General features: G+C 42.6%; 1 protein-coding gene across 2 annotated transcripts; it reads right to left on the bottom strand.

Annotated features, from left to right (window-relative positions):
• Positions 1 to 2,125: 2,125 nt before the first annotated feature.
• Positions 2,126 to 11,444, bottom strand: CCN3 (cellular communication network factor 3). 2 transcript variants are annotated; one of them, XM_032609888.1, is made up of 6 exons: positions 10,392 to 10,578; positions 10,037 to 10,262; positions 8,702 to 8,956; positions 7,110 to 7,324; positions 6,887 to 7,010; positions 2,126 to 3,635 (listed from the first exon to the last, which is right to left on the bottom strand). In XM_032609888.1, the coding sequence occupies exons 1-6, from the start codon at positions 10,476 to 10,478 to the stop codon at positions 3,577 to 3,579; spliced, it is 966 nt and encodes a 321-aa protein (XP_032465779.1). In that variant the 5' UTR covers positions 10,479 to 10,578; the 3' UTR covers positions 2,126 to 3,576. The 2 variants fall into 2 exon arrangements, with proteins under 2 accessions (XP_032465779.1, XP_032465778.1); XM_032609887.1 differs by lacking the exon at positions 6,887 to 7,010 and having other exon boundaries at positions 10,392 to 11,444.
• Positions 11,445 to 16,850: the final 5,406 nt, after the last annotated feature.

Here is a 16,850-nt window from a genome sequence, read left to right as displayed (position 1 = left end):
GATCACATTTTTTCAACTGTCTGAAATTATAATTTCAGGAATGCATGTGTGTGTTTTTGCGGATGTTACAGAGTGGGGAGATCTCTAAGTGAGAGGTAAAGAAAATCATAGTGATAGTGATACTGAAAAAGATAGTTTAAAAGCCTAACATCTATTTTGAAGAACATTTTATCTTTTGTCAATGCATAACTCATTGATTCATTCACTTATCCATCTGTCCATCCATTCATTCAGTAGATTTAGAGTGAGGTCCTATTGTGTTCCAGGTACTGGGGCAGATACAAAGAAGACTAAGGTACTGGCCTCAAGATGCTCAGAGTAATGGGATTTTTAAAGAATAATTGTAAAATAACTAATGATGAAAAATCTGAAAGAGAAATTAAGGAAACACTCCCATTTACCATTGCAACAAAAAGAATAAAATACCTAGGAATAAACCTACCTAAAGAGACAAAAGACCTGTATGCAGAACACTATAAGACACTGATAATAGAAATTAAATATGATACAAACAGATGGAGAGATATACCATGCTCTTGGATTGGAAGAATCAACATTGTGAAAATGACTATACTACCCAAAGCAATCTACAGGTTCAATGCACTCCCTATCAAACTTCAGACTATACTACAAAGCTAGAGTAATCAAGACAGTATGGTACTGGCACAAAAACAGAAATATAGATCAATGGAACAGGATAGAAAGCCCAGAGATAAACCCACGCACATATGGTCACCTTATCTTTGATAAAGGAGGCAAGAATATACAATGCAGAAAAGACAGCCTCTTCAATAAGTGGTGCTGGGAAAACTGGACAGCTACATGTAAAAGAATGAAATTAGAACACTCCCTAACACCATACACAAAAATAAACTCAAAATGGATTAAAGACTTAAATGAAGGCCGGACACTATAAAACTCTTAGAGGAAAACATAGGTAGAACACTCTATGACATAAATCACAGCAAGACCCTGTTTGACCCACCTCCTAGAGAAATGGAAATAAAAACAAAAATAAACAAATGGGACCTAATGAAACTTCAAAGCTTTTGCACAGCAAAGGAAACCATAAACAATATGAAAAGGCAACCCTCAGAATGGGAGAAAATATTTGCAAACAAAGTAACTGACAAAGGATTAATCTCCAAAATTTACAGGCAGCTCACGAAGCTCAATATCAGAAAAACAAACAACCCAATCCAAAAATGGGCAGAAGACCTAAATAGACATTTCTCCAAAGAAGATATACAGATTGCCAACAGACACATGAAAGGATACTCAGCATCACTAATCATTAGAGAAATGCAAATCAAAACTACAATGAGGTATCACCTCACACCAGTCAGAATGGCCATCATCAAAAAATCTACAAACAATAAATGCTGGAGAGGGTGTGGAGAAAAGGGAACCCTCTTGGCACTGTTGGTGGGAATGTAAATTGATACAGCCACTATGGAGAACAGTATGGAGGTTCCTTAAAAAACTAAAAATAGAACTACCATAGGACCCAGCAATCCCACTACTGGGCATATACCCTGAGAAATCCATAATTCAAAAAGAGTCATGTACCACAATGTTCATTGCAGCTCTGTTTACAATAGCCCAGAGTTGGAAACAACCTAAATGTCCATCGGATGAATGGATAAAGAAGACGTGGCACATATATACAATGGAATATTACTCAGCCATAAAAAGAAACGAAATTGACTTATTTGTAGTGAGGTGGATGGACTTAGAGTCTGCCATACAGTGTGAAATAAGTCAGAAAGAGTAAAACAAATACCATATGCTAACACATATATATAGAATCTAAAAAAAAAATGGTTCTGAAGAACCTAGGGGCAGGACAGGAATAAAGACGAAATTTTTAACGTGTGGAGGTGTCTTGCAGGTTGTCCAGAAAAAAAATCAGGGATCCAGATATTGGATTGAGTAGAAAGTGTGGAGAATATCTGAGGCCTTGGCAATAGAGATCACCAAATTAAGAGCTGTCTTTTGTTTTCCTTCTGATAAGAAGTTGTAAGCTCAACTAAAGATGACCACTTTGCTTTCAATATTTAATTTGTAAATTTTAATTTATATTTTCAATAAACAACTCAGAAGCACAAAAATAACAGCAGAGTCACACACTGATAAGATCATGTTTATTTAGTAATGTCTGACAAACAGAGAAAGTAAAAGGAATATTTTAAAAATGTATAATTTATATTTATATAAATACTTCAAAGGAGAAAAGCTGAACACATAAGGTGACATTAGAAGAATGTATACATTTTAAGTTTGCAACCTATCTTATAGCCTGACAAGTTAGATACATGTATGTAGACACATATATCTTGTTCATGAGTTTGCATAACTAAGGCCCAAGGATAAGTTTGGGGATCTGTACAATAATTCTAAGCTCCCATAGAGTTTGTGGTATCTTGTCACTGCAGTCTTGTCGATTTTGTTCTTCTTTTTCAAAATTCCACTACCAGCACACTTGAAAGTCATCGAAGGTTGTAATCAGGTGCTTTGGGCCTCAGTTTATCTGTCAGTAAGGTGAGAGGAGCCCTGCTGATATGTTCTGCTTCTTCTGAATTAAAAAACTAGTGATCCCCAGCAGTCTCCAGACACATACAAATGTCTGAGGGCTGGTAGAGGCTGGTCATCTATGTATAGGGGAGAGTTTTCTGTTTAGCTTCTTTCTTTTGGAAAGGAGTCAACTTGTCTGAAATGGAGCCAATTTATGACACCAGTGCACTTAATTAATAAGCATTCCATTACTGTAGATACAGCTTGTTTTCTATGTACACAAAAAACTAATAATCTCTAGATTTTGAGTTGAAGAGCTTTATGTTTCCTCGGATCTTGGAATTTGAAGTTCAGAGTTGAGCTACTCGAAATGAACGCTCCACAGAGAACCCTTAGGTCAAATCTCAATCTGTGGTGAAAAATTTGTATGATGACACCCTCAGTATGACCTTAGATTTCACCGTGTCATTCATTACTGTGACCTTTTCTTGAAATTTCACTAGCGTATAACAAAATGAGTGTAATGTGATACAGTCTACACAGTAAGACATATATCTGATTTCTGAAGTTTACAGAAATTTCCATGTGTAGTAAACAGCACAAAAGAATGTCATCCCTAAGCATTATCCTGAGCTTACCTTGATTCCAAGTTTACAGTTAATCATATCTTTCATGAAAAAAAAACAGACATAACTGACCTCATATGACCACAGAAAATACATGGGACGCAGATGTGGATAATAATTCTTTGTAATTTTTCTTATAGTCATTTGATAGTGGGTGGCTACAGGTTGCCTCTGTAGGTGGGCTTCTTAGGGGACACATTACATTTCTCCTCTGCTGGTGTTTGGCTTTAAGTCTTGGAGGAAAGACGCATTGTTATGAGGACAGTTGTTGTGACAGGTGCAGGTCCCGATGACCATCACTGGTTTCTTGAGGGTCTGGTCTGGGGAGCACTGGAACTCCACCTGGATGGTTTTGGTATTGTGTGGGGTACAGCATCGGCCATCGCTGCAGACACCGCAGAACCTGGGCTTGTAGGTGTATAGGCTCGTGCAGTTCTCAAACTGCAGGTGGATGGCTTTGAGTGACTTGGTGGTGCGGAGACACTTTTTCCCTTTCTAAGAAAGAAGAAAAGGAGTGATGCATGAAATGGCCATCATTCCTCCAAGGGATCAGTCTAGGCATATGGAATAACTTGCTAGTTGCCTACCCAAAATCTGTTGCTCTTTCTTCTTTGCTAACAGAATGTTAATTTTGTTTGAGTAATGTGGTCCACTACAAGTATATCCTTCCCCAGAATACCTGGGAACTTGCAATGGCCTTGTGGCCAAGTTCTGGCCAGTGATACATAAACCAAGGGATCCTGGGAAATCCTTTGTCCTTCAGATGGGTACAGTTCTTAATCACTTCCTGCGTTCATTTGCCTTCCTATCTAGACTGTGGAAATCATGCCTAATTGTATATAACCATCTTTTGACCATGTGGCATAAGCATGAAGATGAAAGCATATGTATGATAAAGAAACCTATTTTTTCAAACCACCGTAAATAGGCTTTGGCGTTGTTATTAGCCCAATACATTCTTAGGTGTTACAAAGAGAAATGGAATAAATATGGCATCACTGCAGGCCTACTAATGTTTCAAGTATTTTTCAGACATTAACTTACTTAACCTTATTAGGAACATTCACTCATACAAGGAGCAGTTATTCACATAAAGAGCGACTGTCCAAGTTTTATAGATGAGTAAATGTAGTCTCAGAGGCCAAAGTGATCAGAAAACATCTAGAACCTGAATTTGTCTGACACAAAGCCCGTTCCTTCTATTACACTGTGACCTCAGGAAAGTCTAAGACAGTGGGATTTAAGGTTAGTTTCCATGAAGGCATGGTAAATGGAGAATTTATTCAACATTCCATTGGTAAGAGTTGAAGAGGAACCCCAATATTGATAATTCAGTAAGACATTGATGATATGTTAATTTCCCACCTAGATTTCTTCACCTAATTTGTCACAATTTTCCACTGCTTTTCACCTTCCTAGTTGTCATCCACAGCTTGTGGAGTGATGAGACTTGGAATTCTCTAAAATTGGTAGCTCTCAAACTTTAATAAGAGTACATCAGAATCATCTAGAGGGTGTGTTAAAACACACATTGTTGGGCCTTACACCCAGAGTTTCTGATTCAGTAGGTTTGATGTGCACCCCCATAATTTCCACTTCTAACAAGTTCTTAGATGATGCTGCTGGTCTGGGGATCATGCTTTAAGAAGCACCATCTCACATTTAAGAACCTTTTGGTGATAAGGAAGTAATGATTATTTGGCTGGCATTTCCCTAGATTCCAAACAAATTTCTGGCCCCTTAATGAAATACACACACACACACACACACACACACATATATATATACACTATAAATAAATGTCTTAAATATAATATCTCCCAATATCAAACTTGGTGCAAGGTACAAGAAAAATATGAATTTTGGAAAAAGAAACAATAGAAAAAGCAAAATTTTAAAGTCATGACATGGAAATGGCTTATTTAATAAGCAAGTTACTGTGTACTTGACAATATTTAAAGGCTTCTTGTTTTTTCCTTTTTAATATTTAGTGTATATTTTTGCCAGTATCCACAAAAAGGTACAAGGTCTGCAATATCTGTGTGTGTGTGTGAAAAAGAGAGAGAGAGAGAGGGAAGGACAGAAACAGAGAAGAAGGTGTTTCTAGGTGCTCTTTCTAAATTGGTGGAAGAAGCATAAAGTTAGAATGGACCTCAAAAAGTCATACAGCTAAGTAGCCATATAACAATGCAACCACTAGAGACTCTTATTTTATCAATAAATAGAAATGATGCTTAATATTAGGTAATGATGTTTATGTTAACAGAGTAAACTATGCCCAGCACTTAACAAATTTATTCTATTTATCCTCATGACAACTCTGAGGCAGGTACTCTTAATGTCTCTGTTATATGGGGGAAAGAACTGAGGCTTAAAGGTTAAGAAAATCACCCAAGATCCCATAGCTAGTTCACGTGGGAAGCCAAGATTTAAAGCCAGGCTGTCTGGCTCCAGAGTTGCACCCTTAAGCATGAGATGATATTGCCTCAGTGGAGAGATATGTAAATCTTTCATTGTTAGGAACTGTTTTATTTTGGCCTTAGGTTTGTACAAGGGTCCATATACTAGTTCGATTTGGGTACTGCATTTATCTGACCTAGGGCTCTGCTAACAAGGCTTGTGATGTCATCAGGAACCAATCAGAGCTTCTGATCTGCATGCCTTGTACTCAGCATTAACACACTGAGTTGATATCATTCCAGCAAAAAAGGAAAGAAATGTGCTATTTTATTTGGCACAGATAGCCTTATGCTGGCAAATGTACTAGTCACACTAGGCTTTTTGAAATACAGAAAATAATTCCCAGACATCCATTCATTTATTCATCAACAGTTGTTTATCAAGCACACAGTACATCCCAGGTAGGATGTGGGGGACTGAGGGATGAGGAAGGCAGATGTGGTCCCTACTCTGTTGCTTCCTTCAGACTGAACCTAAAGGGTGAAGAAAGCTGAGCTCAGAAATGACCTCTCTAAAATAAATCATGTTTGACCACTGAGTAGCCAGTTTTTTCCAGGATGAAATGAGATTTGCCAGACTTTTCTCAACCGGGGACATTACTGTAGAGGTCTGGCCCCTCCCTCTTCATCTGCTGTGAGTTGCTGGGGATATTTCAATACATTAAAGAGAAAACAAAAGAAGGTAAACTCCTTCATTAGAGCTGACCTTGAAGTCAGCTTCACAGTGACTTTCTAAAGCCCAGGCCCCCCTCCCGAATAAAACATAACTCTCAACTTTTAGGTTGTGAATATTTTTTAAGTCTACAGGTGTAAAGTAAACACTCTCCAAAGAGGAACAAAAGAAGACAAATCTCAACATTTGGAACAACTGGCACCAATGGTGGACATTCTCAGAAAGATCCATCTGAGAAGACACAGCAAGAAGCAGTTAGAATGGTCATTGCCCCCTTTTCCACAGGAGTGTGGAATGGACGAGACAGCGGGGAATTGTTACAGGGAAGAGCAAAATCTGACTCCATGTTGGATCTGTTTCTTTTACTTTAAGCTTTGCTTTCTGTTGCTTTTGTATTTATAATCATACATAAAGGCCTGCCTCAGGGAACCCTGCCCTGCTGCTGCCTGAATGTTAAACTAAAGTGCCTTTGTTCAGCTCACAGGGCGACAATCTGACCCTGCCCACCTGTGAATGCCTGCAGGAAAGAAGAAATTAACACATCCCCTCCCTGATGCTGGCCAAGCCAGGAGATATTTTGCAAAATCAATGGTCTTTTTACTTTATTTCCTCACCTCCTCCCCGTCTCTGTTCTATAAAATAAACTGGCATCCAGACCCCATTAAGATGGTTTTTGGGGACACTAGTCCGCCATCTTCTCCGTCTGCTGCCTTTCTGAATAAAGTCACTATTCCTTGCCTTATAAGAAAAACAAAAACAACAACAAAAAAATAAAACACAGGCCCCATCGAGGCAAGGCCCCCTCCTCTGTGGTGGGGGCTCCTCCCAGGCTCATACCTTATCTGCCGGCTGCTTGTGCTCTTGGTCACAGGGTCGCACCACGCAGAGCCGGGTCTGCTTCACCATCTCGCAATGTGGATTCCTGTTGGTGACCCGGGTGGAAAAACCCATGCCACAACTCTTGGAACACGCACTCCACTCTGTGGTCTGCTCAATGCAGTTGATACCCGAGTCGGAGACTGCAACTCCTAGAGTGGCTTCGGTCCTGTAGGCTACAGGATGTTGAAATAAGGACAGTGTTATTGCGTAAAATGTGGGGATGGCAAAGTGGTCCTTTCAACCATCGTTAGGAAGAGTGTCTCATCCAGTTCGGTACCTGTGCAACTCAGGTGTTCTCAGGGGGCAGACCTGGATCTCTGTATTTATAAACCCCTAACAGGTAGCACAATGCCTGGCACATGGTTGGCATCTGGATCTCTGTATTTATAAACCCCTAACAGGTAGCACAATGCCTGGCACATGGTCGGCCTTCAAGAAATCTTTGTGGAATGACTGTCCGAGTTGTTCATAAGAAGTTTAGGAGGACCTGTCTTTGAGAAGCTTAGTAGTTTTAAGAATATAGCACAGTACAGCATCGAAAACCATTCCATAAACCGTAATGTTTTCAATGTGTGATTTTGTCCAGAGAAAGGATAATGAAAAAATTGTAATTGGATGAGTAAGTAGAACCAACCAACTCAGAATAGTGATGGAGGTAATGCTCTGCCTTAGGGAGGTAGAATTGGTTATTTGGGTTGTAGGATATAGTCACTGGGACTTGGATGACAGACAGTTCTGTCTCAACATTTAATACGCATGCCCTAGGGCACATCTCCTCTCTTACATGGCAGTTTTCCTATCTGTAAGCACGGCTGAGAATTTCTGACTTCAGAAAAACTGTAAAGCTCTGTGTACTGCCAGTATAAATAATCTGGCTGATTAATGGCTTCTAAAATATTCTCTACTGGATCTTGAATGTTTGCTTTTCAAAAAAAAATCATTTCCTTTATAAGCCAAAACAAAAGGAAAAGCAAAACAAAGATCCTGAAGTATCACTTGATCCTTCCTGCAGCACCCGGAAAGGTGGCATTTCTCTGTGACACCTGTCCAGGGATGGCATTCTTTAGGGAAGCTGGTCTTAAGAGTGCATAGGTAGTTGACAGAGTCCAGAAAAGAAAGAGCCATCACCAGGCCCTTTGCAAATGGCTTAAATGGTGTTCCCATGGAGTTGACACTTGCCGCAAGTACAGAAGCTCTATCGATTACGTGTTTTGCATAAAGTTGCCAAAGCACATCTTTGCAATGTTAACAAGGGTCAAGTGGGACAGACTAAAATATAAATGGCAGTCGTGTAATAAGAAAAATCATTCCTATGGCTCAACAGAACCACTGGATGTGATTCTTCTTCAGAAGAGACTGTGTGTACTTCAATAACTTGTCTGGGATTCCAACACGTGAAGTGCCTGCCCTCAGTGGGCAAGCTGGACTCCACAACTGAATGACCAGAAGCTGAAGCCAGTTTCTCACTGCAGATCCCAAAGAGCATACATGCTTCCTGCCTGCACTTAGTCCTGTGCTGTGATCATTTTCAGGTATGTTGAATTTCTCACCTGGAAGGGTTTGGAGGTCCCCTAATGTCCCCGTCTCATTGGAGTCACAGATCCACTTTTCACAGCACTCCCCAGGCATTTTAACTTTTCTCGGAGCTGGGCAGTCAGGCTGGGGCAGTAGCAGGTCCTCTTCACAGCGGGGCACACAACCAACCTGCCCATCTTGGCAGGCGCACTGGTATTTGCAACTAGGCTGGAAGGTCTCTCCACTTTGGTAGATGACTCCATCGAACACACAATTGTCTCCTTCTATCGCTAGAATGTTGGGGAAGCAGAGCAGAGAGGGAAGGGGAGAGAAAATCAAGAACACGATGCATCGAAGAGGCTATATAAGAGCCACAGCACATATTCCAAGCCCCAAATCATTCTTTTTCTAGTTGAGGCCATCTGGTTGCTGATCTACCACCAGCAGAGAGATGTCCTCGTGGAGGCCTCCCAGTGCAAGAAGAAACACACAAGACCACCCAGTCCCGCCACTCATTTTACTCATGAGGAAAGATGGGCAGAGCCGTGAAGTGACATTCCCCAGGGCCCTCAGCTGTTGTTCCCAATGATAGTGTCGTTTCGCAAGAACCTCCTTAGATTCTCCTACTCCAGAAGCTCAGAATTAAAAAGAAAAAAGTGCTCTTCATAAACAGGTTAACTGGTCAAATTGGGAAGGGCATTAGGATTCCTTGGCATTCCAGCACAATAAATCATTACTCGTTTAGAGAAGAAACTAAAAGCCTATTCCAAGCCCTCTTATCCAGGGAGGAAGGGACAGGTCTCCAACTAAATGGTGCACCGTGTGGGAAATTGATCCCCAGTTGATTAAGTTTCACCATCCTGGATTGGCTGGTTGCCTGCATTTTTATTTTACTCACGGCCCAGACAGGGGTTGCATAGTCGTCCCAGGAGAGTAGTGGCTGCTTTGGCTCAAATAGGACAATTACAGGTGTGAAAACAAACCAGCCTGGCTACAGTTGGGGGAACTGTGAGCCTGTAAGTAAGCCCAAGATTCCATCACCCCCCAAGCGTACCCTGGAAACTTCCAAAGGAAATGACTTCACTGGCCCTTAAGTCTGCTCTGCTCCCTGTCTATCTAGATTCTTCTCTAGGGAGGCAAATGCTTCTCACCTCCGCGGGCAGGTTTCCCTTCTGGCTTCTGGCGCTCCGCAAAGCCCCACGCGCCCCCAGACCATCCCCGGCACACAGCGCTCCATAAACATCACCCACGGCATCACTGTTAGTATTTGCTCATCACCCTCTCGGGAGTGGGGGGAAGGGGAGAGGAAAGAGCGGGCAGCTCCGCTTGCTGAGGGGCAGGAGGTCAAGCGGAGGAGGGGGCAGGGTTACCCATGCAGATGCCAGTCTGGGCGCTGGGGTCCGCTCTGCGGTCGCAGAAGAGACCGCGGCTCTCCTCGCAGGGCAGCATCACGGAGCAGCTCTCGCCGCGCTGGCGGGCGCACACCAGGCAGCAGGAGCAGTCGTCCAGCACGGCTCTCACCCCGGGGGCGCAGGTCGGCGGCTTCTTGGGGCACGGAGCCGGGCACGAGGAGGGGCAGCGCGGAGTCGCAAGGACCTGGGGGCGGGCGAGATCAGGAGAAACTTCTTAGCAGGGACCCTGGAAGGCAGAGCAACCCCGGGACCGAGCAGGGGCCGCCCAAGAAAGGCAAAGTAACCAGAGGCACCTGATGAGTGCGCCACTCACCTGTCCCAGGAGATGGAGGAGCAGGAGGAAAGCCAGGCAGCGGCACTGATTGGGTGGACCGAGACGCAGGCTCTGCGCACTCTGCATGTTCAGGCTTTTTCCTGCCGCTTTCACAGGGCTTTCCAGGTCGGAGGTTGGCTCTGCGCGCGCTGCTCCTGGTCGGGCTCGCCCCTGCCCGGCGCCACCGCGCAGGTTTTATAGCGCGCTCCTGGGACGCGCACAAGCCTGTTGGCTGCAGCTCAGGCAGGAGGCGGGGGGATCGGCGGGGTGGGGAATGGAACGAGCCCCGGAGTTGCCATAGCAATTGGCCGTGGGTGCTGCTCTCCTTAGGGCGCGGCCCCGGGGCCTGCATGTGCCTGTGTGTAGCGACTGGCTTTTCCCAGGGCGCCGGGAGGGGCTGGGTGGAGGCCCAGGGCCAGGACCCAGGGTTTCGCCGAGCGCGTGGGAAGGAAACGCCCGTTTCCTCCTGGAAGCTGCTTCGCTTTCCCCCAGGACTAAGACACCGCCACTCCCCGTCACGCTTCTTCTCCACCCTGGCCGTTCCCAGCTGGGTTGCAAACGTGGGGTGCCCCTAAAGGGGTGTCCGATGTTTGGGACCATCTGTGAGGGGTTGGCTAGAGGCCCAGGGGTTTAGTCATAAAGGAAGCACATGCAAGTTTGTCACCGTTTAGGGCACGCTTTGAGAGTGTTGAGAGAGGGGGAGGGGAGAGAGGGAGGAAAGGAGAAAGAGAAGGGAGAAAGTAGTGGCTGGGGACGGGGCGGGGGGAGCAGAAAGTAGAAGAAATCTTAAAGTGAGGATGGGGGACGATGCTGTTTACCGAAAGGCAAAAAGTCCTTTTGACTTTAACCATTCCAAGCCCCGCCGATTCTGCAGGTTTGGTAGAAATACAAGTAAAACATAATGAAATAAAAATACAAGAGCCCGAGGTACATAAAAACTTTCTTCCTGGTAGAGAAAAACCTTGAAAAAACACCAGTGGTGTCACGCCTGCTGTGAAACAGCGCATGTCAGAATACAAGAGCCTGTGAGAATGTATAAGACCCCTGCAGCTCAGCCCCTGTCAAAACCTCAGCGAATTAAGGAAGGACTGGGGGAGGTACTTGCTTTACTGAGCTGACGCTCCAGCAAATCAAATCCCTCTCCCACCTGGCACCTACTTTCAAAAATGACTGCCGTGAAACACATGTCCTCCTCTCATGAGGAGGAGAGCAGTTTGACTGCTCCAGAGTTGACACTGCTTGATGGTTTAAAACAAAACGTCTCCCCTGTACTTCAACTTCGCTTCTGCCTCAGGGATAACTATGTCCAGCTCCTTTGGGGGTAGTCGTGTTGGAAAGACACTTTTCAGAAAAATTATACAGGCTTGGGATGGAACTCTAGGCTTTAAAAGGAAACAAATTTCCTCTTGGTCATCCAGCTCCAGTGTGAAGAAATCAAAGGCAGCTTATGTAAGGGCCCAGGTCTGCCCCTGCCACACCTGCTTCCCCGCATGCAGTCATCCAAAGCCCTTCAGTATAGTTCTCTGAGCAGCTGAAAACTGCTGTTACATAATTCCGAGCCTACATGAATTCTGCTTTCTTTGAGGAAAAGCAGACGGAGCAGTAAATCTTGGTGAGAGATTGAACGTTAATTTGTGCCATGTCGAGGACACTCAATACACTCTTCAAATTGATGGGCTCCATGGGTCATCTGGTCTAGTGATGCTTCCACCTGGCTGCATGTCAGAATCAACCAGGGTGTATTTTTGAAAAATATAGATTCTTTTTTTAATGAGTTAAAGAAAATTGAAGTATAGTTAATTTACAATGTTGTGTTAGTTTCAAGCGTACAGCAAAGTGATTCAGTTATATATATGGGTTATTATTTTCCATTATAGGTTATGGCAAGATACTGAGTATAGTTCCCTGTGCTACACAGTAGGTCCCTATCATTTACCTATTATATATATATTAGTGTGTATATGCTCATCCCAAACTCCTAATTTATCTCCATCTCCCCACCCCCTGCTATCCTCTTTGGTAACCATAAGTTTGTTTTCTATGTCTGTGAATCTATTTCTGTTTTGTAAATAAGTTCATTTATATCATTTTTTAAGTTCCATATGTAAGTGATATCATATGACATTTGTCATTCTCTGACTTACTTAATATGATAATCTCTAGGTCCATCCATGTTGCTGCAAATGGCAGTATTTCATTCTTTTTTAAGGTTGAGTAATATTCCATTGTATATGAAAAATATAGATTCTTGGACCCAACCCTCAATCCACTCAGCTGGATTTTCTGGTGAAAGCTCTTGGTAGACAGCACTTCATTGTACTTGGAAATGGGAGCTGGCCTTTGGAAACCTCGATATGGAACAGCTAGGAGCACAGCTGTTGGAGAGGCAAGACTATGGGCCAAGTTTTCAATGTATGAATTGACAGAACAAGGAGAAATTGCAGCATGGAGGCTGGGCTGACTCTTGTTGGAGAAGGGGAGGATGAGAGGAGAAACGTAACCTTAGGACAAGGAAGATGTCAGGTCACTGCTAACGTGTCCTGCCGTTCAGGTCTCTTGATTGCTGAAAGTGATAAAAACCAAACTGGAGCTAGTTCCAGAAAGACGACTTTATTGGACAGAGGCTGTGGTATTTCACATGATAATGGTGTGGGAATGGTGCCACTAGGACTCAGAGGCAACTGAGATCAGGGCCTCGGAGCCATGAAGACTCCATCCCTCTATCTATCTTTATTGCTTCTCTGTGTGTCAGCTTCTCAGTCTGTCCCACCACGGACCAGCTTCTAATGTTTAAGGGAAGTGTCATCCTTAAGTTCTCCAAACCTCTTACATTATGACCTTGTCACCCCAGAAGTAATGTCCACTCTGTCATCTGCTATAAAGGATAAGGACCTCCACATTAAAACAATTGGAAATTGAAAATGAAGACATCTGATGACAATCATGTCAGGTCCTGCTTTGCCACCTCCAGGACACGGTCTCTTGAATCCTCTCTGCTGGGATAGATTTCACTCTCTCTGAAGGCCCAGCGTTCCTTGCTTTTCTCTTTTATCTCTTAACTCACTGACGAGTAATGATGAGCTTATTTCTGTGTCTGCCTCCCTCTCCTGCCTGGGAGCCCTTGAGGGCAGGAAGCAGGTCATATTCTCCATAATACCCCCAACACCTATTTCAAGGATGGATCAGTTGTTTTTAGACCTTTTGAGATACTGCCAACCTCACTTGAAGTTTTGTCATTTGTCACCGCTTTGCATACAATGAGGTAAGAAAGAACTGGAGGCTGTTTGTTCCTCTGCGGCAGTAGAGGCTAGGTTGGTCCTATCAGCCATCACCCATCTGCCCCTGACATGCACCTTCTCTTAGTCTTTCCGCACACTCAGAGTCTAAAGGATAGCACACAGGCTGGTGATCTCCTGTGTGAAATAAACCATGTGTCAGTTGAGGTCTCTGGGGAAGTTAGGGGCCCCCATAATAGAGACTTTTCATGAGTTACGGGTCTTGGCGACCAACGAAGATGGTGACTCCACTGGGTTAGAAGGTGCAAGTACTGTGGTGGATTCACTTTCCCCCCCTTTCCCTTCTTTCTCTCTACCCTTTCCTTTACCCTAGATGTGGTACCAGAGACTCATTTCTCCCTCTCTATCTCAGATGGACTGTTAATGGATTTATGTTCTTATGACTTATCAGTCAATGCTCCTACCTTTAGAGAATACATTTAGAGAACTTCCTACATTTTATAAAGGTAAACTTTTACAAGGGTTTCCATTGTTGTTGTTTTATCTTTTTCATTATTATAAAAGATTTAAAATATATCGGCAGTGGCTTCTGTAGCAGGAAAGAGAAATAGAAAGCACAGAATCCCATATTAAAAATGAAACCAATAGAAAGCAGTGACTATGGTGTTATCAACCCCAGGACAACTACATCTCTCTCCTTTCCTCGGTGATCACATTCTCTGTAAGCTCACGGACATTCACCGTGTCCCCTTTCAGTCATTGTTCAGCCAAGCCACATGACACTTAGGTCTCATAATGTGCCTCATAAATCAGCCTCTCAACTCCTTAATTTTGTTGCTCTTTTCTGAATTTCCTTCATAGGTCCCTTTTCTGGGACCCCAGAGAGTTGGTAGAACACAAGGTAATTCCGATTATACGTTAGGCAGGTCAGCCCTACGTGGTGTCCAGTTATATGGCTAATTTCAACCAAACCCTCTTGCTTTTCTGACAAAGCTCTTGACTTCTTGCTTTTCTAGAAACAATGAGGGGCAGAGAAGGAACACTGATGGGAACATTATATACTTAGTATTTAATGTTATCCTCTTTGGAAACATCTTCCTATTGCCCACATTTTTAAATTTTATTTTTTAGTGCATTTCTTATTTTAAAAAGTCCCAAAATGTAGGAGCTTAAGTAATAAATTCAAACTACAACTTACCTAGAAATTTGAGAAATAAGTTAATTTCTCCCACTGCTAAATGAACTCCTTCTAGGGAAGTGAGCTTCTTGGAGAATTAAATAATTATTTTAAAAGTTTTTTGAACTGGAATGGAGTCTATCAAGTCTACCAATTTACATACCACCTTCTCAACTCCCTGGCACTAGCCCTGTCCTTCCCTGTGCCCAGCTGAATAAAGTGGCCACCAGGCGTTCTCTCTGTGTGACTTCTCTATGGCTTGTAATAGTTGGGTAGAATGAAACAAGTTCTGCTTCATGGACTAGAATCCTTTAGACCAGGAATTGGTGTCAGAAACAAAGGCACATACATATGGGCAGGACATCGTGTTAGCTAAGCCTCAGGAGTGCTGTATATTGGGTGATGGTGGACCCAACTCATAAAACCTGGTGTCCAAGTGAAGAAGGAGAAGGGAAGTAGTATCTCTTGAATACAGGCAAAGCTCTGAATAACTTCAAATGATTGCTCCTGGAGAAAGGAAAAAAATTTAGATTCTTTTTTGGGTGAGTCCCTATTCCCAAATGCTATCTCAGAGTATTAAAAAACTTAGGCAGACTCCTACCGAATCTCTGAAATCTAAGCAAGAAAACATAGACTTTTAGGAGAGGCAGGACCACAGAACAGTGTTGCATTTGACAATGTTAATATTCATAATATCCAATTCATGAATTGATAATTTATTTTATACTTCACGGCATGAATCAAAGATGAATGTTTTGCCTTTTCAAGAACTTTATAATCTAGTAGAAAAATGAAGTAGAAAAAAATAGCTAAGGCATAAGGCAGAATGTGGTAATTCCTGTAAATAAACATAGGCAAAGTAACATAGAAGCATAAAGGATGATGAAATTCATTTCTTTGCTGTGAGAACATGGGTGTAATGGAGGCCAAAGAAAAAGTGTTTGGAAAACCTATAATTCCATGTTCATTGTTTGTCTTTTTACTAAACTATGTTGCCTTGAAGACTGTATGACATTAAGTTGGATAAAGCATGGATAAGATTTTGAAACCTGGATATGTAGGCTGAACAGAAACAGTGGAGCAAAGGCATAAGGATGGGAAAATTCAGGACTTGTTCAGGAAATGAAGAGTGGTTTAATTTATCTGAAACAGAGGGAGGTCATGGAAAATAAGTTTGGAAAAGTGGACCACAGTTGCCAACTCTTAGAAGAATATAAATGACAAATTCTAGAGTTTAGTTTCTTAAAATATCTATCCATCTATCTATCGATCATTTCTCTACTTATCAGCAGGAAATTGTATGAACAGGGATATATGGGTTGGCCAAAAATTTTGTTTGGTTTTTTTTGTAAGATGTTATGGAGAAACCCGAATGAACTTTTTGCCAGCCCAATATTTAGGAACATTGTTCTTTGAGAGTTTATGTTTGATTATAGGAGGAGGTGACCAGAGGTAAGTACTGCAGTTAAGACATTTTTGCAGTAGTTCAAGGATGATATTGAGGACTTGAACTAGTGGAGTGGCAATGGGAAGGGAAAGAGGAGTTTGGAGGTAAGAGATGATTGGCCTTCGGTGGAGCTCTGGCTGGCTGTGGAAGGTCAGGCTAGTGACCATATAAGTATGATACCAGGTTTTGACCCTAGATAACTAAGTAACTTGTAATAGCATTTTGGTGGAAGCCAGATAACTTCTGTGATGAAACATCTCTACCTGGGTTCAGATCCTTAGATCTTAGTCTACCTGGCCAGTCTGTGCCTCAGTTTCTTTCTCTGTCTGTAAGACAGGAATGATAATAATTGTTCTTCTTTTCTAGGATTGTTGTTAGGCTAAATAAGATGATACATGGAAAGCCCTGCAGCCCTTTTCAACAAGGTTCTGTGAGAGAATTAAGCCTTAACACCCCAAGGCATCCATTTCAATGAATTAACTTCTCTTTTCTGCATCTTGAATGGTACTAGCATGTAACACACTGTATAGGGAACCATGGGGCATCTCAGAAAGAAATTAGGGGAGGCTTATTATAAGAATTGGGCTTGCATTAGATGA

This window comes from Phocoena sinus, chromosome 17, assembly GCF_008692025.1.
Source record: "Phocoena sinus isolate mPhoSin1 chromosome 17, mPhoSin1.pri, whole genome shotgun sequence".
Classification (NCBI taxonomy): Eukaryota; Metazoa; Chordata; class Mammalia; order Artiodactyla; family Phocoenidae; genus Phocoena; species Phocoena sinus.
The sequence above is the reverse complement of the archived record's forward strand: the minus strand, read 5'-3'. Positions and strand labels throughout refer to the sequence as shown.